Genomic DNA, 23776 nt, shown 5'->3' with positions numbered 1-23776 from the left:
ACTAAAATAAGAGGGGAAGATTTAATTGCTGCAAGGCAATCCCTTTAGGAATACTGATTTYTGAAACACGACCTCTGCTCTGAAAATTGAACCTGCAAAATTCTCAGCAGCAAGGAGCATTTTAASAGCAGAAATACTACAGTGAGATCTCACTGCCTGCAGGATAAACCTGATCCAAACAGACACTTCTAAATCTGCTAATAGAAATTATCTCAAGGAAGACCACAGATGAGTGGCTGTAAGCTATTTCTAGAAATGCTACCCTTCAGTATCAGCAGGCTGTGAAACAATTTGCCCTATAAGCTCCACACCATATGTTTTATTCAGGCATTAACACCTACTTTGTGCAAATAAAGCTGTCAGGATGAGAGGCACCACGGAGCAGTACCATTCCCACAGTCCCTGCAGGGGCTGAATCTGGAGGCTGAAGCTGTACTGTGCAGAATTCTGGATGTGTGTAACAGCTATGAAGACTTACAACATTCCAGGAAATCAGGAAAAAAGGACAGCTTGATCCTAGACAACACTTGCATATGGCTGAAGACTCTCTGAAAAACTCTTACCATGCACTTCAGTATCCATTTGAAACACAGCTTAAAAGGATGAGAAAAGCGCAGCAGTAGCTTTTAGGTCCTATRTAGAGTTCTTAAGAGCCATTCCTATCCAGCAAAATCATTCTGGAGCAAAAACCACTTTGCACAGAATAAAAAAAAATAAAAAAAACAAGGCTGCAGGTTCAGACCAGACTTGTAAGTCTAACATCCTATTTTTTTCTGGCTCAGAATGTTATCYTAGGTTTCTACTGCTGACAAACAAAACTGTGAATTACATGGGAGTTCTTCCTGTAGCTGTCCAACATTTAGTCACGAGAGGATTAAAACAGCACTTAACAAAGCTGTAATTTAGGTAATTTCTCTGCATTTCTGCATAGCTACTACTGTGGCTTAGAAGGACTCTGTGCCTCTCCTGCACAGAAACATTGTCAAAGGTGATCAGCTTTGTCAGCCCACAGCCAGTGGTTTACCCCACCAGAGCAGGAGCCRAGATTTTCATTTCTGGCCTGCAGGAAAAATTGATTCTCTCCTTCTGCCCTGCCTGCCCTCCCCTATAGTGGTCCTTCAGCACACCCCAAATACCTTGTTCTGTGGATGCAGCAGTGAGAGCTTAGAACAGAAGGAGGTGAAAAGAAAAAATGTTTCTTCACATCAAATCATTCTCATATTTGCTTTGGTGTGATGGATTCCTTCACCCCATTCCAGAGTTCCCTGACTACTTAGTGACAAATAATTTTGCTTCCCAGTTCTCATGCACAGGTAGGGTGCACTGTGTCACAATTCYACTATGTATAATAATTCTCCTAATACCATTTCCTTTACACAGTCTGTGAGGCTGAATTCCTGCGAGCAGGATGAAGGCAAGGGAAGAATAACTCCAGTGGTGCTGTAGGTGGTTATTTGCAACCACAGGAGGTTCTTCTCTGGGGTCTGATTTCTTTTAAACTGTGCAGGAGCAGTTGGATTTGCCCGGGTTCCCAGCATCCTCCCAAGATACCCAAATTGGACCCAGGCAGCTGATACGAGGTTGGCCTTATATTATTTCAGATGAAAGCAGKGTATGACAAGAGCAGAGTTAAAACAAGTTCCTCTGTTTTCTTCAAGTGTTCAGTGGGTTGTTTCAAGGCAGCTCATCTCTATTCCCATCCTCTTGCTTTTCAGGGAAGGAAGACAGCACATCCCTCAGGAACAGAAATCAATATTCTCTTGTCACTTAAACACAAACAACAAAGAAATCCCAGTCCCCTGGTGAGMAATTGCCAGTTTAATCTTGCCATCTTCAGTAAGTCACTCCTTTGAATACTGTGGAGGTGCCAACATATTCATTATGGGCTCCACTTTCTTTTGTCACAACCACTGGGCTCAGGAAACCTTTAGTTCCCTTGCTTGTGCCCAAGAGGAAAACAACATTCATGAAATCAAGGCCCCACCYTGCAGTGTTAATCTCTAACCTTGCCACAATGAGAGAACTAAACAGTATTTGCAATTGTGTTATTTTTAACAAGCATTTGAAAAAACGTTCACTTATTATGCAACAGTAGAATCCTTTAATTAAACCGTAAGCACATAATTGTGTGAATCAATACATGAGGAATATGTTGAGGTCTGTGTGAGCAGAGACAGGTGATTCTCAGCAAAAAAAAAAACCCCGACAAACCAACTTATAGTCACTTCATAAATCAAACTTAGCCCTGGCCTTTCTATGAAGCATGGAAGTCAACCTCTATTGTGCAAGGCACATATTGTATCAAGCACCCAGAGCTGGCTCCTTTCTTGCCAGTGCATGTCCATAGAAAGGGACATGATATGTAYTTAAAAAAYCAAACAACACCCCCCAGACAGGCTAAGAAAACAAACACAGGCCTCACTGAGAAACATGGTGGTTCTCTCCCCAAACAAGCAAAGCATATCAAAGCAATCCAGAAGAAAGCAGTAGAAGGGGAAATATTAAATAAAGATACAAAGCAAGCAGGATTCCCTGATTTAGTGACAGAGGTGTGTGGCTCATTGCTAACCCCTTGACAGAGGAGGCCCAAGACCTTGTGGCATGACTGTTTGCAGAGGGATACAGGAAGTTTGCTTATACATAACCATGTCTCTGATAGTAGACACACCTGACATAATACTTCATTCTATCACCATCTTGTCATCATTAGCCCTTCCATAAAGCAATGAAAACAACYTCCTTACTTTAGTCTACTTTCATCTTCCCTCCAGGCTTTGCCTGCCTTTCCCCAGTTGTCTTCTGTTCTCCTCCTCCTCCCCGTAMAACTCACTCTCTTACCTTTAAATCTTCCCCTTTAGGCTTCACTAATCCTRTTTTACTGATCCACATTCATCAATTCTTTCTCTTTGTACCCCAAATCTTCCTTCTGCTGTGATGCCCTGGTTAATCCTTTCTTTATCCCGTAYTCTGGTGTCCCAGATAACAAATCCTTAATTTATCTACTTGGTAAGCTTAATCTTCAGAGGTACCCACAATTCCTACCTTCAACACCTTTGCCCATCTGACTCTTCTACATTCAGATGCTCTCAATTCCTACCCCCACCTTAATCAATCTTCTTTACCTCTTCAGAGAGAAATTTCACAGTGCCTTGGTGTTTTGATCTGAGAGTACTGCAGCTACTGTGAGCAGAGAACAGAGGATATCCAGATGACCCAAAGGGCTGTTACAAGAAAGCTGGGACAATCATGCTGTTACACACAGCCCCTGATGGCTGCACTGAGGTGGGGCAGAAGCAGCAGTAAATAAAACAGGCAGGGAGACAATGGGGTGGGGGATGATCCGAAGAAGGCACAAGTCGCTTTCGCAGTCTCGAAGGGATGTAATGGTCAGTGGCAGCTTATGTTATGCAGCTAGCAGGTAATAATCAGGGCTAGAATTGCTCAAAGATTTCAGGAAAACCACCAGGCAGTAAATTGTGGATGATCCTGACTTGGTTTGGACATGTAAAATGAAAACAACATCAGCATTACTAGATAAAAAGGGGAATTTTTCACTCACTTTCACTATAGTCTCAYATTCCATTTCTACTTCTGTTTTTCCTCTACTTCTTGTTCTTCTATGCTCTTTAAAACAAAACCAAGGATCATTTCAATTTGAGGTGRTTAACAATTACTCTAAGCTGAAATGACATAATTCTGTGCATTACAGTAAAGCAACATCTCTTTAATCTATGCACTTAATGAAAAACAAAAGATTACTTCATGCTTCTGTGTGCCGGCCCATTAATATTTGACTAAGAACATGTTAGTCAGAGAAACCAGTCTATTTCTCACAACCTGGCACTCCATGCTACAGGAGGACAATATTTCAACTGTGTGATGTGGGAGAGATCCAGCTTTAGTTGAAGTGCAGGTTGCAAGAAGTGTCCCTTTTTTTCTGGGAAAGGGAAGGAAGCGTGTCTGAAGGAAAAAATGAGCATCAGCCATGCCACCTGAAGGATGTGCTTGAAGAGACACCTCTGGCCTTAGACTGTGATCATGCCTAATGCCACGAATTCAGGGCAGTTTGGATGGAAAACCTCCAGGAACATCACCAARTGCTTACAGGAGTGGTGCTGCTCCAGCCCATTCCCTTGGAGCCAGTCTTGCCCGAGTGCTGAGCAGGAACTGTGTGGGACACGCTGCTCTTGGAGGTGTTACCACTGTTCTCTCACCTTCATCCCGAGCTGGTGTTTATGTCTGGAGCTGAAACTTGTGTCTGGCAGTTCAAAGAGCAGCAGGATTGTCAGATTGTCCCAAAGCCCCTGATGTGCTCCAAGCTGCTTGGAGCTGACTCACTAGGACAGCATCACACACCATTCTGAGYACCCTGACCTCAAACTCTGTCTCCTGGAAAGGTCTGAGGTCTGGAGCAGAGAAGTCCTGAAGGTAATCCAGCAGCAACCAAAAAGACATAAATTTTTTATTTAGTCTTTGCAGTTACTAGAAGATGTCTATGAAATTATAGCCAGGAAGTAAAAAAATGGGTGACTTTTTAGTTGTTGCTAAGTGCTGTCCTTAAACAGCACTGCCCTGCCATTTTCAAGTGGCTGCAGCATGTTTCCTTCTCTGTTGTGTTAAATTATTGTGGTAACTGTCTTGTCTTACTCTAAAATCAGTGTTGCTTCAGCATTCAGTGATTTACTGCTCCATATGGTAGCAATTGCTTGAGTCTATCACTGAACTTGGTTCTGCTTGCAGAAGTTAAATCACAGCTCTCTCATGACAGAGTTGGTGCCACTAAAATCTTGACACTTCCCACAGCATATCCTTTATAGTTTATCATGTATCCAGGACAGTATTGTATCTGCAGTGTCCAGGAGGCAGAGCTGTGGTGGCATCCCCTGTCACACGCAGGTGACATGCAGGTGACAGCCAGCCATGGAATAACTGCATGTGAGCTCACTGAGGTAACCTCTGCTTTGTCTTAGGTGTCAGGTTTATTACAAATGAAACTGAAAATGGAAACCTTTAAAAAGAAATAGAAACAGACAATAACACAAAATAAAGCTTCTCATTTAATATGGAAAGATGAAATAGCTTAAAAACCGAGGTAGTACTTTTAATATTTGTTACAAAACATTTCCTCTCAAAGCAGTTTCTTAAACTGAATACAATTATTGAATCACTTCCTTGGCAGTGGGTGAAGAAGCAGAACAGTCTGATCACTGTGTCCTCATTTTACTTTCATGCAGATTCATAAATGCCTTCTAATTGAGTCACAAYGCAGGCAGAAAATACCATTAGCTAACAACTGGCTGGATTTGATTGAAATTCTGTGTAAGAGAACCTCTGCCACCTTCTCATGTTGTGTTGCAGCAAATGAATGAAATGAATTTTATTTATTTTCTGCTTGAACTCTTTCTCACCTTGGCAGGAGTGGGCYGTAAAGCTACGGCATTAAAACTGACACAATTGGTGTTAGAAAGTACATGTGGGGCATAAGATGCTCAGGAAATRGGTGCCTGTGACTGTGACATGCAAAATGAACCTAAAATATTAGCTGAGGAAGCAGAAGGTGATAGTTTGTAGCAGAAAAAAAACGTAGCAGCAAGAAGGTGAAATGTAAAGTGAAATAAGAAAGCTACTTTGTTTTGCATAGCTCCTTATCGCTCCTCCTGATGCACTTCATTTTTCTGTCCCTTTGATCTATGTACTTCACTGCTTCTGTGCTCCCACTGACAGACAAATCAGATAAAGCAACTCACAGAAAATTGGCAATTTTTACAAAATTACATAGAAGTTTGCAGCACACAAACATTTTGTTGGCCTAGTTCAAGGAGGTTTGTAACTACTGAAAGCAGGTTAAAATTTGATTTAAAAATCCCTTAAAATCAGCCTTGGAAAACACTACTGAGCATCCTCTTGCTAAATTCCTTAATTTGTGCAACACGAATACTTTTCCTTTCTTTTGGCACCATTTGTAGCCAGCCTCCCTGTTAAAGGACACATTTTGGATTGGGAGGGGGTGTGTGTAGTTTGTTTGSAGGCGTGTGTTGTGCTCACACACTGCGATTTGAGTGTGCAAGGGAGGCACACACTTGCCAATATCCAGAATATACCTACCTGCAGAATGAACAGCAAAAATAAGTAAACATTTCAACAAAAGCAACATTCAGAAATGGTAACAAAACCCCCCTCTGCTTAACCAAACTGAGGGATTTTCCCCTTGATTATTGATCAAAACACAGTCCAYGGAAAGTAACAGAGATATCTGGGTAGCATGGAAGTTGTGGGGTTACCAGATCCAACCCTTAGCTGTGAGTAAGGTATGCACWACTCAAACCCTGCATTTTTTTATGGAGCTTTTAACAATATAGTCTGTGCACCTGCAGCATTGGGATGCTCCTGATCCAAATGATGGCAGTGCAGCAGACATATATCAGATATTTACCACAGGGCTGCWCACTAGTTTGGGAGCTCCAGGCATGGCCTTGCAGCGTAAGAAAAAGAAAGTCAGAGAGAAACACAGAGATTAAAACAAACGCTGAAAATCAAGCTCTTTTCTGTTCTGATGGTCATTTTGTACTTGCCAAAACTACCTGGGTTTGAAAATGCCTGAGCAAATTCTTGATTCCAGTGTGAGCAGAGTCTTTCTATTTGCCCTCACATTGCATTGGGCAGCTCTTTGTGAAATCTCTAACACAGAGGCAATAAAGCACAGAAAATACATRCACTTTCCCAAATCACAAAGCAGCCAAATATCTGTTGCTTTTATTAGTGCTGAGACAACATTTTAGGGAAGACACACACAGAAACCAGACTGYAGAGGAACACTGATGACAGGGGAGAGTGTTAAAACACTATCTGCTATTGAYAGTCACTGTCTACCTAATGCAGGATTCCCAGATGCTTTCTGGAGACACCAGAAAGTCCAGATATCAATCCAGAGCATGTTTAAGCTTTAAAAATATCCAAGTTGAATATATTTCTGTTTATCTGATTATCCCTGGATGTGCCCTTCCCTGTACAAAGGGCCACAAAAGAAGTTGCAGTTTGTTTTTCTGATTTCTAAGCTGTCACGAAAAGCTGTGCTGTGTTCTCAGTTATTGTGCCATTRCTGCAAAGACCCACTGCCATAATTAGTCCAGATTTCTCTTCTTGCYGGCACATAGAAATGGGGCATGGAATCTTGTCAGTCACCACAATAAATTGTGCTGATCTAACACCTCCAATCAAATCTTGTTAGCATGTCTATTCTTCACGATTATCCATTACGAACCTTTAAAACGACAATGCAGAAATGTCTATCACGGAGAAGAAAAAGGGAACAGTGTTTAGGGTTGCCTCACAGCACAYGGTTTAGTGCTCTCAATAATTCACACCCCTCTCAGCTGTTCAGCGACTCACATGTGGTGCTGCTGGCTCTGCCTTGGGCAGACACTTATGGGGTTTTCTGACACCACAGCAGCACAAAGGCACCATGCTAAGGAAAGCAGGAAAGATTTGTAAGAGCAGTTTGAGGGGAAATGGACAACTTTTAAGCATTGGTGCAATCACAGTGACTTAAGATTTTTAGACATGAAACATTCACTCCTGGTGCCTTCTTTCTCTTCACTGTATTGCTCTCACCAATGGTCCAGCTAACKAAAGGATACCCCTTCTCTGGGGATAGCTCTTCTGAAACTCTGGCCAGCTGGAAAAGAAGCAAGCAGTGCCCAATGGCCACTAAATGGGAAAAGTCTTCTGGAAAATAGCACATTGTCTCCAGTGGACCAAGCAAAACTTCTTTGCTCTTTATGGAAGAATCCCTGGCCTAAATTCCTAAGCCATGACTCCTTTTCAAACCTTGCTTCCAGCTGTGTTGTGTGTTGCAGAGTTTATCTTCAATATAATGTGCCAGATGTGTTTCAGGCTCATTTTCTATCTACAAAGCAGCTAAAACAGAAAATCAAGGGGCAGGGGATGTGCTTTCCCATGGGTGTCATCTGTCCCATGGGCAGCAGAGTGGCACGAAGAGACACTTGGGACAAAATCTACCTCATGGCAACACAGAAACAGTACAAAAAAAACATTTAAGGCAGTAACTTGTGTTCATATTTTGGAAGTTGTGAAATCCAGTTACAATCCCTTCTTCCCCAGACCAAAAAAGATCCTTCACATCCCTATCACAGAGACAACACAGATGTAGGTTTATCCAACAGTTGAGCCAACACTGACTGTGGTAGGCAGAGGAAGRAATGCAGGATGAAGAGCTTGGTCCTGGCTTTGCTCTCACTCAGTGAAACAGTAAAAAAATATTCAGATTAATTCTACTGCATGTGAAATCACTGTTTAACAACAACATGTGTAGAACCCCTCCCTGTGCAATTCCTGCCTTAAGTTACATACACCTAGTCCAACAGCAGCAACAGCAGTCTCCAGATCCACTTCTGTTTCTCATCCTGGGCATTCCTGCTTCCTATTGATGACTTTAGGTACCATTTTTTAAACAATATTAACTGCTATTATACAGCAGCTCCATAAATACCAGAAGATTAAGTCAGAATATGAATCTTTCAGCTCATAACAAAACTCCCAAACCTCATACAAGGTCCAAGCAGAGAATTCTGTCAGTACAAAACATTTGATTAAGCACCTTTACCCTGTGTACTATGGCATTTACTAACTTGTTAGCTGGGCAGAGATCAAGAGAATGGAATCTATTTCTTAGAAATGTATTAATACAATGAATGCTAGACACAAAAAGTCCAATCTGGGACTCTTATCMAGAGTTCATATTTCTCTGGTCCAGCTGGAAGAGTTAATGCGCTGTGGTTATGAGGCCAARAGATTTTTGTGAAAGTATCTTTGGAGGATGTGAATTGAAAGTCTCAAAGATTTACTCATTCAGGACACAGGTTTATTCCACTGAAGGCAGTCTGAATTTTYCTATGGTTACCAGTCAGAGCTTGTTAAAAGTTCACTCTGCATTCCACGGATGCATTTGGCACATTGCCTTAGTCTGAGAGGTAGCTCAGCAACCCCTGTGAATCATCTACTCATCACAAAGGAGTAAAAGTTACTTTAAAAATTGAAAGTATGTGAGGGGAGCCAATATTTCTACAGCTAATCCAGTASAGCAGGTTGGCAAGGGATTATTTTAGAGCAGTTTTGAAAGCAGGCATTCCAGTCTGGTCAACTAAAGGGAACGAAATAATCAAAGGGACTTAGATTACCACTGGGAGCAGGCTAAAAACAGAAAGACAACATAGGAGCATTTTGTATTTTCACTAGGCAGAAATTTTTTTTGTTATTTTTCAGTAAGCACTAAATAAGTAAAGTCAAGCATTCTTTGCCTGGCCATGGTGACACGGCCACCAAGAGCTTTAGGAACTACTGATTGCTTCCTAACATGATAATGAAACCTTTTTGTTGCCTTTTAATGGTCTCATTACTCTAAAGGCTGAGTGGCAAGGCCGTGTGCAGAAAACAGTCAGTGTTCCCCAAACCTGTTCCATCCCAGGACAGCACTCAGCTGTCTCAGACTTGCTGCAGCAATCTAAGGACATCTTCCCCATGTAAAGCCTCAGAATGTCTGGAGCACACATTCCAATATTCCTTTGATACAGATGAAGTCTCTCAATGTTTCATGCTCAGCAGGGCTGAATTCTCACTCAGCCTTTAAAATTCGAGTGTTACAAAGACATCTATGCATGTATATGTATAAAAACATAACAAGGACCAAGGAGGACCTCTGTCCTCTGAGTGAACCATAAAATAAGGAGAAAAGAGCTTAGCTCCACCTTAACACCAGCCTTCTGTCCACACAGYRCATCAATTTAAAATGAGCTATTCMGTACCCAAAGCTGGAGCTAYTTGTCTGATGGCTGAGCTGAGMTGAGCTGAGCTAACCCAGTTATTTCTGCAAGAACACAGCCTGCAGCAGTGTCCTGCCATGCTCCCCCTTCCCTCTGTCCTCAGAGTCATCAGGTCACAGGGARGGAAGCCTGAAAGTTTTCCAGGGAAACACATTCATTGCCCTAATTCAGCAAATGTTCCACTGTGTCTGATTGCTTTACAGTGTAAAGCAGTAATACGGATTTTGAAAGTAAATTATCTCCAGGGAATGTAAAGAACCTCGTCCTCTGATCTTGATAGTGAGACAGAAACACWGAATAGCTGGGGTTGGAAGGGAACTCTGGAGATCATCCATGTCAACCCCCCAAAGCCCAGGCAGGGTCACCCGGAGCAGGTGACACAGGAACASATCCAGGTGGGTTTGGGATGGCTCCAGAGAGAGACTCCATGGCCTCCCTGGGCAGCTCTTCCACTGCTCTCTCACTCTCAATGTAAAGAAGTTCTTTCTCATGTTAAGGTGAAACCTCTTGTGTTTCAGTTTATGGCCATTGCTCCTCATCCTGTCACTGGGCACCACTGGAAAGAGTCTGGCACCATCCTTGGCACCTCTCTGAGATATTTATGTGGGTTCATGTGATCCCCTCTCAGTCTTCTCTTCTCTAGACTAAACAGACTCAGTCTCTCCTGAAAACAGACCCCCTCATTATCTTTGTGGCCTCCACTGAACCCTCTCCAGCAGCTCCTTGTCTCAGAAATCGCCTTTCTGGAAATGATACTCAAAATTGGAAAACTGCAAATTAAAGAAAATTCTCATCCCTATCCAAAAATGTCACTTTAAATCACGCCAGTACCTATTCAMAGTGATTCCAGTAACATCTCTGAGAAGATTATGAACAAATGCCAGAAAAACTGAGATAGGCATCAGGCTGGGAATGGATGTCTCATTGATTCACTGCCTCGTACAAATGAAATAGTTCAGTTGTCTTATCAGACAAACTGATTTCCTTTGCAGCTTTCCCCAACTCATTTCACTGCCAAGGTCTCAACTCTCCCATCTGTAAAACTGTATGAAATACTAGTTACTGGTTCAAATTTTAATACTATTAGAATCTGAAAGCAATAGCATGGGTCTTGTCTTACAGACAAGCCTGATAGCTTAGGCAATTTTAAGGCTTTCTCTGTCTTAAATATAGCAGATTGTACGGTTTTCTCTGCAGTAAAAGGAGATTTATTTTCTAAGAGTGCTCAAAATCCAAATCCTTTCTCTAATGAAGTGTCAGATAAAAGCGTCTTCTGCACAAGCACATCAAGAAAATGTCATCTCCCAAAATTTCATTAAACATTAAATGAATCTGAATTAAACAAACAAAAAACGTGGGTATTTTTTGACAAATTGTTATTAGTTCAATTTATTTTGTAAGACAGAATACATATGRCAATTAGTTCTTCAAATGACAGCATGGGGGAAATCCCTTCTGTCCTGATGCTCTAAACTCTATGATAAGCTCATTTGTTTGGGTCTAAGAACAGATTTTCAGCTTCATTCCTTTCTGCAACCGAAGTTAGCCTCAGACAGATAATGCAGCTGTTGCTAATAAACCCAAGATGTCTTAATATCAATTTGCCAAATGGAAAATCCAGCTTATTTTGAACTAATTTAGTACAGCAGTACCTGTTTAAGATCAATTCACAGCAGACTATTTCCTATTTATTSCTAATTAAAATCACGGATTTCCTGTTCCAAACAGCGTATAAGCCTGAAAAATTAGCTCCAACCCAGTGTGCTATTGACTCAGCTGGGGGACTGCAKCTAGATTTACCACCTCATTCCAAGATTTCTGAGAACAGCTACTCTCAGGAATGACAAATCAGCCAGAGAGAGGTCAGGAGAGGAGGGAAACCAGGAGACAATTGCTGAGCTTTGTCTTCTCAACATTGTCAAGTGCAGAAGGGCTCAACTGTGCTTTTCAAGAGCACAGACTGGAACTCTCCCTTGCCACATTAAATTTGAGGACCACCCAGCCTTTCTGCCTCAATTYCAGCCCTTTCCGGCCTTGGAGAGAATAATACTCCAGTTGTGTGCCAAGGGGATATCTGCAGGTGGCATCTGGGCTTAACCTTACCCACCCACACTTCTGTTGCCAGCTCTGCACAAAAATTTTTTCAGCTGATTGTGCTGGGTAGGAACAGTCCAATTCTTTCTCTTCTGGAACACAGTTCAGCCAGGAAAGCACACAAGCTTGGAAACAGTTATGAGAAATGGAAATATTGGAGTTGTCCTGAATTAAGGACAGTTCCACCCAGTGCTTGCAGTACATTGCTTCTGAGCATTCTTGTCCCTGATATCTGAGAGTGCCTGAACTGCAGAGTTCCCAGGAAACCAGCCCCTGCTGGGCTCCATGGCAATACCAGACTTGCAGAAGGCAAGGAGAAGGGCTGTGCCATCACTGTCTCCCTAATCCATATAGACTGAAAGAAGATGCACTTACARCAAGAAGGTTCTTATTAGTAAATCAACCTTTCTCTTTTGTTTTTCTCCAAAAATCTTTGCCTCATTCTCACTGCAAAAGCTTAAAATCTGCTTAGGTACATCTTAGGGCTATTTAATCAATCACARCAGCCTGGACTGCATTTCCACCCACAAGTCTGAGTTTAGGACACCATGACAAAAGGGTCACAGAAAGGTAAAAGCCCCCTAGGAAGCAGCCCTGCAGACCTCAGGACAAACACATCTCCAGAACTCTGGCAAACCACCTGCCAACAAATGCACCAAAATTTGCACCAAATCCACCAAAGCGTCAGTGAGACAGAGATACACCTCCCTTAAAGCTTTTATTTCATGCCCCCATACAAGGTAGTTGCCTGAGCACTGCACATGTGGACCATTTTAAACTCCATCTAGCAAATGTTATGAATAATAATTAACTTTTGTTAATACTACACTTTGTTTCTCAATTCTTTGAAATATGGCCAAGATTGTTCTGGAAGATCTGGTCTGGAAGTAACATTCAAAAACTGTCCAACTTTGTTAYTAGGATTTTCTTTGACACCCCAAAAATACTTACTCAAACAGCTTTCCCAGTCTGTCTCTTACTAACTTCTTAGATTATTTTTTTAAACAGTGTTTGCTGATAATAATGACATTGCAAAAAATAGAAGAGGTGCATAATTACTGTAATAATTGTGTTAAAAGTATAGTCACTACATTTAATAAGCGAGAAGTATTTCAAATTGTCTTTCATYGTGCAAGTGTCTAATTCCTGCTCAGATATTTATACAATTCATTTGGTTGAAACTGTGTTTGAGGAGCAACTGGGCAGGGGCTATTTGTGAGAGGCCCCTGWAGAACCAGCCAAGTGTTTTTGGGTCTCTGTTCCTGCACTGAGCTGCTGCAAATTCATGAACATTAATATTTCTTGGAGAGATGGAGTCCTACTGTACCTAAAAAAATATAAGGGGGCTGAAATGATCTTGTATTTCAAATTGACTCAGGGCCCAGATTTTTTACAGATGGAGGACTTCAGTTCAAATTTATGGATAACTTAAACAGRAGTAGCTAAAGCAGACAGCATCCTTAGCAATCCTCCTTTTCTCTCCCCAAGATGATACCGTTCTTGCAGGCATGGCTGAGCAAATTCTGCATCTGCTTTTTAGCTGCTGTAGCTTAAGTTAATTAAGTACATGATTGTAATCTGCTGCCAAATGGAATTTACAGGCAGGACCACAAATAAGGAAGAGAGTTGGGGTTCCTTATCTCACTGCAGGGGAGGGAAGGGCAGAAAGGTGAGGTAGGTGCTGGACCCAGCTCACTCAGGACACAGTTCTCCAAGGATCAAAGAACCAAAACCCACAGATTGCTGGTAAAGTCTGACCAAAAAGCAACATTTTGGTTCCCTTCAGTTTCATTTATTCCAGYAGTTCAACCTGCCTGGCAAGCTGATAAAAGCAGCAGTGCTGATACTGTCAAAAAGGGAATTGTGAAGAGACAGGGGCAGTTCCCTCCCCCCTTAGGGGCACACCTGAGCCCTGCTGGAGAAGGRCTGAAACTCTGAATTTGTTTGATGACAACTTCCCCAGGCCCTGGGGAGCTGCCCCAGCTGGGGTCAGTTCTGAGCTGCTCAGCAGCACAAACCACTGACAACATGCACAAATAATGGGAAGTGATATCAATGCAAGCAAATATTTACAATAACGCTAATTCTATCTGCATTTCTTATTAAAAGAATGCAATCAAATTAATAATGAGATATATATATATATATATATATATATAAATATTAATGTGTTGATATTTAATTGATGAAATGTACTTTTGTTGTTCAGAGAACTAAGGTGCTCCTGTTTTCTGCAGGCTTGAAACAGCCTTTTGTTTATCTTCATCTTGTTTTCCAACATAACTTATTTATTTACATCATGTCAAGGGAGAAACCTAATTTCTAAGGACATTTTCCAATTAACTTTCCTAATTAAAACTAAAAGTTAGACTCAATTGGTTTGTAAACAGTATTATCTAAAGCCCCCMAAATTAATAGATTCAGGGAAATGACTGAGGATACACCTACACTGCATGATCTGAAATGTTGCCCATCTCCATCTGCAGGTGTTACAGACATTGTGTGGCATTCTGAACGTCTGCTCCTTTCCTGCCTGATTTGGAAACAATGACATTTGCTCCAAAAATCTGTAACATTATTAGGGAATTGCTGTTCYCTTTGGTTCCTGTGCAAGCTGGCTCACATGGAAGTTTGCACTTCAGACTGTGGGCTGTGGGCTTTAATGAGTTTTGAGCTCTGCTYTGAATATGAATCTGTAACAAGAGACTCTGCAGTGATCCAAGCTCATGAATTTGTGCAAGAACCCAGCAGTATCCCAGGAAATGCCTGGTGCTGCACTGATTCAAACCTCTGCCATTCAGACTGAGAACTTTAGAAAGAATTCTAATTCTAACAATTTCACGGGGGGCCACGATTTTGTCTGGAGTCCCCTTAAGGAAGTTTGTGTACAGCTTTCAAATTCTGTCTTTGAAGTTAAACCAGACACAGGAATTGGAACCTAGAGATCACATTGTCATGTCTGACTTGGTGATCAATTAGAAACAGACTCATCCAACTGAACAGTTCACGAGAACTGGAAAAATATTTAAATCAAATAAAGTMAAAAAATATGGTTGCAAACCACTTTAAAGCCCTGGAATTACTTATTTCCCCAGYGCATTTGTGTCAGTGAATAACCACACTCTGTGGATGCAAGAGCATTTCACATCTAAAAATAACTTACACTGTGCACTGATCACAAATCTAGATATACCCAAGGCAGCCRGAGTCACAGATCAATTTATAATACTTATGTAAAATAAAAAAGAAAATAAGCTTAAAGCAAAATTAGATGTTACACTTGCCCCATATATTGTGGACATATGCCATGAGTTATTGCAAACTTTTTCTGAGGCACAGTAATTTAGATGAATGTACTTCTTAACAGTTTCAGTACTAAAAACACCTCCCCATATTGAAAATGCATGGGAATAAATTTCCCATATATTTAGCAGGTATAAACATCTGACTACCTCCTGCTCACATCCTGACCAYCTTCCAACAGCTTCACATACACTTTTAAGCAGCAGTTTTTCCCTGCTTTAGTACTGGAGAAACAGAAATAAATGTGCTTTGATACATTAACTGTGCAAGAAGAGTAGTTCCCATAAAATGCTTTCAGAAATAATAATGATAATAATAATAGMAAAAGAAGCTGTAAACTCCAGTAGGGCCTGACCGTAACTAGAGAAACCAAATTACTCTGGCCTTTGAAGACAATTAGTCCCCACACATTTTAAATTAGCGTGTTTGTGTGCAGACAGCAGCATTGTATTCTCATTTTGTAGTGGTGTTTTTAACCACATGAGTCACAGCTTGGGAAGGCAGCTGAGGGAACCTGATGGCTTCCATGCTCCACAGCATGTCCTCGTGTCAGAGGCAAAATGCTGCTTCTGTTCAGGACAAGGTACGAGGGAAGCTCTCTGCTGTAGGCTTGGCATGTGTTAAATCCATTTTGCAGATAGCATGGAACCTGGGAATCCAAAAATCTGCCTTATCCCTTTCTTGTTTTCCATACAGGGAAACTCTGACTTCATTCTTAATGCAGTCAACTAGGAAAACTTGAGTAGACCACAAARCACATTTCTGGATTGGTGTTTTCAAAACAGGACTGGGAACCATCAGAACTGGATTCTAATTCTGTCGTGTAGATAATTCACTCTGAAAGATGCTTTAAGCCAAAGATTTCAAAATTGACACCTAAAGTAAGGCAGCAAAATGCAAGTTAACTACGCATCCCAGCAAAACCTTCAACACACAAAAAGTTGGAAAAGTTGGTTTGAGTTGGAAGCAACACAAGGAAGTTCTATCATATATCATTTTCCTTACTGGAATGGTCTACTGATTGTTTTTTCAGAGCCACACATTTAAAACTCACAGCTAAATTTGTCTTAACAGTGTCATTTCAACTGAGCTACCAATATTCTCTATTTGCTGAGACTTTTGAAAGCAGAGTGCTTCAAAAAYTAGGTTTCCTCAAAAATATATCTTAGGGTAATAAATACCAGGAATCTCTCTTTCTAGCAACAATTGACCATAGTGAACTGCCTTTTTTGGGCATCTTCCATCTCATTTATACCTGCTCTGAACTTCAGCGGGTTCTCAGCCATTCACTGAAATGGGAGTAAACCTGGAGAGATTAAAGCAATCCATGACTTGAAACTCCACGGCCTCCACTGACAAACAGCTGATTCCCCAGCTGGCAGCGGTGGCCATACAATTTCCTAGAATCAACCCCGCCTTCCTGTAGGGTTTTCCCTGCCAGGATTGCTGTGATTGCAGGTGAGCCTCCTGCAGGCCCAGCCCAGGGCCTTTCCTGTTGCCAAGGTCACCTTTGCAGAGTTCTATTTGCATCCAGCTGACGTTGATTCATGGTGCCAGATGGCAAAGGACAAAGCACAATCGTTCAACACAACGTGTGACCTACTTACAGTCCCAGCAATCTGCTGCCTAATACTTGGGAAATGCACGGAGACTTTGATTAAAATTTTCATTTTGTTTCATAGCTGGCCCACATGTGGCATGTACATTTTGCATCCCAGATGCATCTGCTCCAGCAGGGCAGTCGCGTGAAGCCTCTGACTTCCTTCTCAAACAAGGCATGTGAATGTGCAAGTGTCACTTCCTTATTTCCTAAAGGCACTCTCAAAAGTAATTACAAGTTATTGATTTACATATGGAYAGCTAAGGAAGAGCCAGACACCCTCATGCTGGCATCATGTAAAGAAATAGGGATAACAGTAATGCCTCTGCTCTAGAGGAGAATAAAGGCACCATACAGACAAAATTCATGTTGGGTTCCTCATCAAATCCATGGAAGCTCTCTGTCCGTGCCCAAAGTCACATTTATATTTACAGGATCAGCAGGACAACAGAATTTCTGCAATAATTAACTCTGGTGTGAAGGTATGTGAGAATCTGGAAGTGACATCTGGTCATTGTGGGCCAGCTTCCCCAAATTGCTCAGGGCCTTAGGAGTGCCAGGCTGCCAGGCTGGCTCAGAGACACAGCTCACAAACCTGCACTCTGCCCTTGGCTGGCACCAGATGCTGTGCAAAGGCAAAAGAGCTCTACAGCAGACACAGATAGAACAATTCCCACCTTTGTGCACACCTTCCTGCTCCTGATGGCCTAAGTCCTGCAGTTCAGGTTTTAGCAAAGCGTCAGTTCCTGTCAAAATACTGGTTCACAAAAATTTCGGTGCAGAAATTTAACTTCTGAAGTGGTCTCCAATCCCATTTGGAATCTCCTCAGCTTTTGACAGATTTTTCAAGGGCTTGGCACCAATAAATGAAGTGGAACTGTTAAAAGTCTCAAGTGTCCAGCAGCTCCTCTTGTGAAAGTTCATGACCAGACCCTCAGAGAGTTCAGTGGTGTGTGAATCTGGGCACACACAACTCAGTAACTCTCCTGAATGAAAACAGAATGAAAACAAATCCTCCAGACTATGGGAAAGCAGAACCCCAAAAGCCTGTGGAGAAGCAAGTCTGACATTACACTTTACACTGCAAAGGAGGTGACAGATCCTAGTTGGAAATCATCCCATCACATATTAATATTATTTATTTGGGGAAAAATGAGAAGAGAAAGCCAAACACAGGGAGAAGCAGTGGTATCACACTGTAGCCACTGCTAATGAGGTCATTATAGGTAGCAGAGCAAGTTAATTAATAATTGGCAGGACATTGACTGAAAAAAAAAAAAAACAACCTAAATATTTTATTATTGAATAAAATGTGAAGAGCTACTCTCAGGATATATCATTCCATTATCAATGTGCCAGACATGGTGTTATCTTCACCAAGAAGTTCCCTGCCGCTCTAAGACTGGAAAGATGACCAGAARGGACATTCTACTTGTAGAAAGAACAGAAAATAGGAATACCTTATAAATCAAAACAAACTAACWGAGAAAGGAGCTCATGTGTTTGTATCTATCACTTTCTCTTTTATGCTTTATAGAAAAGATTTACCTGGGAAAGTGATATGTCTTAAAGTTCTGTTCCTTTGCCATAAATTAAGTTTGGAAGAGAAGATAATCCAAAGGAAGTAGCAAAAAATAGTGTTTATGTAATTATTGAAGCAAGCACAATAGTTCTGGAAAAAATACCAAGCACCACTTTTTAAAAAGAAAAATCAGAGAAATCCCTCCTTCCTTGTAAATCGAAGGARGTCAAACTGATTGGGGCAGTGATCCTGTTAGAAGTTTAGGGTCTCTTCTTGCCCCCCACCCACAGYGAAGCTCCTATGGCTTTGCAGAGACAGAGCCTGCCCAAAAAACCAGAGATGACCTGACTTCATGCAGGACCAGTCCTACTGCAAGCATATTTTTCAAACTGGTTGGACACCAGGATACAGGATACATAACACCTGACTGGATTAAAAACTCCCCGTGCCTTGTGTCCACTGGGGCTGAGCAGTGGCATCACAAAACAGCCCAGCCCTGACAGCACTCTCTGAGTCAATCAAAGAGCTYTTCTGGGCTGCTTAGCAGGGAACAACCCCCTCCTCTGCTGGGTCTGATTGTTTTTTGACTTAAAAGTCTGTGGAAGGGGCAAAGTGTCTGTTTAATTTGCTGTTGTGTGAGAAAGGGGCCAAGGTGTCTGTGACACTGCGCTGTGCTGGGAGWTTGTTTGCTCTTGGTACAGCCTGCAGTTTATAAGGAAGATGCCACAAAAAACAAACACAATTGAAGAGAGTCTCCTTAAATGAGAGCAGAGTAAACAGAGATGCTTTGTTAGAAGTTAYATCCCCTGATCCTTCTTCTGCTGTCAAATCCACTGATGTTTTTTCTCTCTTTGGTTCAACTTAAAAATTAATTATCTTTCACAGAAAACACAAGTTGCTACCGTTAGGTAAACAATACTTTGAAGAAAAAGGTCGTTTTGGGGGCAAGTCTGTCTTCTAAAGAAATGATATAAATTTAGTAAAACTCATCCTTGCTTGCTCTTTAGATCCTTCAAACAGGAGTCTGCAAGGGCTTTGCCTGCACTGAACAAKCACAAAAAGGGAAAAATCTCTTAAATAGTATGGAACCAGGGTAAACTAAGAATAGCAATACAATTGAAGAGTTTTGTTTGGGTTAGTGCTCCATTTGTTTTTTTGGAAGAGTTAGATGGATAATATTCAGTGTAGCTCTTTATTTAAGGAAGGGAGCACACACCATAAATTAGAAAGTATAAATATTTAAAGGTTTGCTGAAAGTGTACACAACCAACCTATTATGGCTGAACTGCATTTTCTAGGCAATAGCTACAATAGATGTCCTTAAAAGTGATCCCTTCGTATAACACTGGGCWAAGGCCAAGAGAAACTCTGTTTCCATAATGGTACACTGGGGAATTCTTTATTTTAAAGTGCCACATGGAATGTCTAAATTAAGTCATAGGGGCAAAAAATTTATGGTATCCAAAACGTTTGCTTGGGCACACAGTCCACAGCATCACCCTGTTAATCACACTGGAGATAAACAGCTCTTCCCAGATTCCTGACTCAGTGACAATTGCTCTGGAGCTGTCATGCCCGACGCCAGATCTGCTCGGAGCTGCTCCCTTGACCACAAGTTAGGATGTGCTTTTAGGGTTATAATGAAGAGTAAGCCAAAAGGGGGAAAAAAAGTGCCCAAAGTCCCATAGCCRAGTAGCAGGAATTTCAAACAGTTCCCAATTTGGAAATGGCTGGGAACAAGAACACAAGCAAACCCAGTGTCTGGGAACATGTGCTTGGAGAAAGTGTAGTTCAGTGAGTCTGCAAAAAATCCTTAAAAACTAAAGGATAGTGAAGGATAAAGGCAAGTGGGGRAACCAACAGGAAGAGTTTTTTTCCTGTAATGGCTACAGAATAAACTCCAGAACTAAAAGACATGGTTTGTCTACCATGTGATTTTTTAAAGTCATAAGCACTATTTTCAGATTCCTCTCATCTCTCTGCTGTTCCCAGGGAACTGGCAGCACTGTGCTGCATCCGTACAAGTAGCAGGGCCAGGCAGGTTTCACCCATAATCACCCAGCTACCAAACACTTCCCTTCCCTCTCACACCTTGTCATTTCCCATCAGCTGCGAGCTGAGATGATGGATCACCCTGTGCAGCTCTGCTCAGGGAAGCAGGGAATGTTTGCCTTCAGCAGCCAAGGAGAATGGCCTTGATTCGGGTCCCTGCACAGGCACAGGGACAGCGGGGAGGGACCCACGGCACATCCCAGAGCTGTCCAATGTACCAGCCAGGCTGCACTGACAGCTCTTCCCAGGGATGCACCTGTTCTGCTGGGAAAATGAAACTCTCAGCACTGGGATCGAGTTTCCAGACAATGTGCCSTTTATACTTCCATAGCCCAGCCCTTCTCTTTGCTTTGCTGATAAAGTGATGGCACCCAAATTTCCATGGATTGGCAGCAAAGGTGGTTCATGTTTTTCTGAGTTGCTTTTTTTTCCTGAGTAAAAGCTTCTTCATCCAGTTTGAAGGCAAAGCAGACAGTGAGCAACAGAAACTCAGCTTTGTTCTTACAGCATTAAAAAGCAAAATGTGAATTTATACCTAGCTTTAAGTTGTTTTCACAAGCAAACTCAGAGATGAAATRCAACCTTTCTTCTTGACAATAAAACCTATCCTTCCTTACTTAGTTACTCATCAAATTTTAGATTTAAAATCTTAGCTGAGATACCTGACTGATCAAAACATGAAGCTGCTCCATGCTAAAGGTATGCAACAGAAATGGTCATCAGTAAAGCTCAGATGTGTACAAATAAAACATACCTGTAGCACAAACCTTTGTCTGTCTGTCAGGAAACACATCAATATATCCAAGAGCCTTTTGTACAAATTGAGTCATAATAAGTCTTACAAAATAAAGCAATTTCAGCTGATGGTACACAAGGTAAAATTCACTTGTTGTTTCTGTAGATGGTGGTTACTAGAATGTCAAATTTCACTCTTTAAAAGAGGATTGCCTTTAACTTAAGATTATGATTACAGTCTGAATTTCTCTTCTAAAATTTCACTTTTTCCAARAAACAGCCTTGAATTAATGAAAGGCAAATGTGAAATATTTAGTCTTAACTTTTATAATTTTTCCTTTTTTTTTGTTATTAAATATGCACAAAAAGATATAGTTATATTTGTAATGCATGCAACAGTACTCRTTATTATTCCTTCTGATTTGAAGGCATGCAATGCAATGCATAAATCTTACTTAAATTTTAGATTCACTAGTTGGGGTAATTGAGGCTGCCTTGGAATAGGCTGAACCAGAGCATMTTGGCCCTGCTTTGTATGGCCAGGCAACAGAACAGCTAAATTTGCCTCCCGATTTTCATCTTCCTCCTCTACCTCTCTACATACTGCCTTCCTCAACACCACCTACAAGCTGTCCATATCCTTGCTCTCTGATACACTTCCTGCTGTTTTCTTCCTTCTATTCTCGATGTGTCATTTTTCCTGGGAGCTGAAGAATATATTCTAATAGACTGAATGTATTTTTTTCTAACATTTGCCTTCCTTTGTTCCTTAGACAGGATTAAAACCTTGGSCTGTTAGAGCAAAGATGCTGTTGTTTCATATCCTTGCTGCCCATCCATTTTAAAAGACAGRCAATTCCCTGAGGACACACACTGGGCCTCATTCACAGTCTGGGGGCAGGTTTAGGTGGCCACATTGGTCCTTGTACAAGATTTATTTATTGAAAAGTTTGGAACTACTGCAATCTAGTGTTACTATATTCATTTAGAGTCACATAAATAGCCATGATAAATCACTTTCTGTTGTAAAGAGCCGTTGAATCTTGTCTAATCTAAACCATAAGAATTATTCTCCTATAGAGATGCACTTCACAGACAGAAATTAGGTGCAGCTCTTTGGAGGGTATCACGTATTTGTTTTTAGATGCATCAAGGAAGTTTCACACCTGTCAAAAGAGTTAATCTCAATTCATCCTTTGCTTCAGAAATGTAATGCCTGTCTCTTTAATTAGAGARGCACAGGCCAGTTTTGCTGACACCATTTCAAACCCTCACTCTCAATATAATTTTTAATCAAAGTACGTGCCATAGGTCTTGCTAGAATCTCTGTGAGTTCTGTGTTCATCTTYTCACAGAGCAGGCACAAAAAATGGGTTATTTGAAGATTCCTAGCACCATTTCCTTTCCTTGAAGGGCTTGAGACCTGCCCAGATTTTTTGTGGGTATCTAAATTCAGGGCAGATAAGCCTTACCTCCAGCCTTGAACCTATTGCCCTTGGAGTATTCTTCAGCTCCATTATATCAGGGCCTCTTTAATTCATAAAAATTCACTTTAGGACTCACCATTTGATTCAAGAGAGTTAAACAGTGTAGCAATGTGGAAAGCTAAAAGTCTTGGAAATGCAAAGTGAGGAAATGCAATTAGAGCATCCCACTTGACCAGTTCTTCAGTTGGCACTCATCRCATTTGCACAAATCCACTCAAAAATGGGAAAAGGTGAAAAGGATCAAATATTCCCAGGGTGACAACACTCTTGCAATGCCAGTTAGCAGCAGAATTAAACTTTTAACAGATGAGCTGCAGAACACACTTCCACAGATATAYGAGACTGAGASCCAAAAACCCCACAAAGCAGTGAAATACTATCTTTATACCAAAACTTAATCTGTCTCTAATGTTGCAACAGCCTTTTTTTTTTTTTCAAGAAAGGAAGCTGAGGGAATCCCTGCCCCCCCAAAACCAGGTTAAATAACATCAATTTTCATAAAAGACACTGATGACATCTATCAAAACCCCAGTAAAGAGGAATCCCACCAAAATACAGAAAAAAAAAGAAAAAAAAAGAAAAAAAAAGAAAAAGAGGCTGGCATGATTTCAGCCATTAATTAAAATCAAATAAAACCTTTCAGAAATGCAGAATGGGATGATTACAGCCCACAGTTGTCTGCTGTTTATAACACCAGATGAATTTCAAATCATAAAGAGGGTGAATACTCAACACCACATGGAGACATCTGGATGTCATTATAGGTAACATTTTCAAAGGGCATAACTCACTGAAGTACTTCAAAGATGAAGCTTGAGTTTATAATTTTACTTTTCTTTTTAGGTTCTGTTTTTTTTAGTTCTGTTTAGGAACTCTACAGGTCTCTACGTTATGGTTGATTAATTGGGAAAACAAAGCACTTCTGACCACAGAATGAAATGATCTACGCAGTGAACTATGCACCATATTCTTTAGCTCATGGTGTTAAGAAATCAAATTTTCAGCCGAAATAAGCCCAAATACCCACTGTTCTAAAGGATTGATTTGATATGTTGGATGTGTTTAAAGCATAGRAGCCTAAACCAACAAATATGAATGTTCAGTATATTAAAAAGATAGATACCAGCTTGAAAGTTACTGCACT

The 23776-nt window shown here is 41.1% G+C and overlaps 1 protein-coding gene across 2 annotated transcripts in view; it reads right to left on the bottom strand.

The window, feature by feature from the left end:
- PLCB1 (phospholipase C beta 1) overlaps nucleotides 1–23776 on the bottom strand; it is a 331455-nt gene that overhangs the window by 17424 nt on the left and 290255 nt on the right. Inside the window, exon 32 of one of the 2 annotated variants that reach the window (XM_057382818.1) lies at nucleotides 3560–3624. The exons of the other annotated variant lie outside the window; for it this stretch is intronic. Within the exon in view, the coding sequence (XP_057238801.1) occupies nucleotides 3586–3624 (39 nt within the window). The 3' untranslated portion in view covers nucleotides 3560–3585. The remainder of the gene's footprint in view (nucleotides 1–3559; nucleotides 3625–23776) is intronic. 2 annotated transcript variants of the gene reach the window in all.

This window comes from Malurus melanocephalus, unplaced genomic scaffold (assembly GCF_030028575.1).
Source record: "Malurus melanocephalus ecotype Western Australia unplaced genomic scaffold, MMel_1.1 scaffold_13, whole genome shotgun sequence".
Taxonomy (NCBI): Eukaryota; Metazoa; Chordata; class Aves; order Passeriformes; family Maluridae; genus Malurus; species Malurus melanocephalus.
This window is presented reverse-complemented; position numbering and strand designations above follow the sequence as displayed.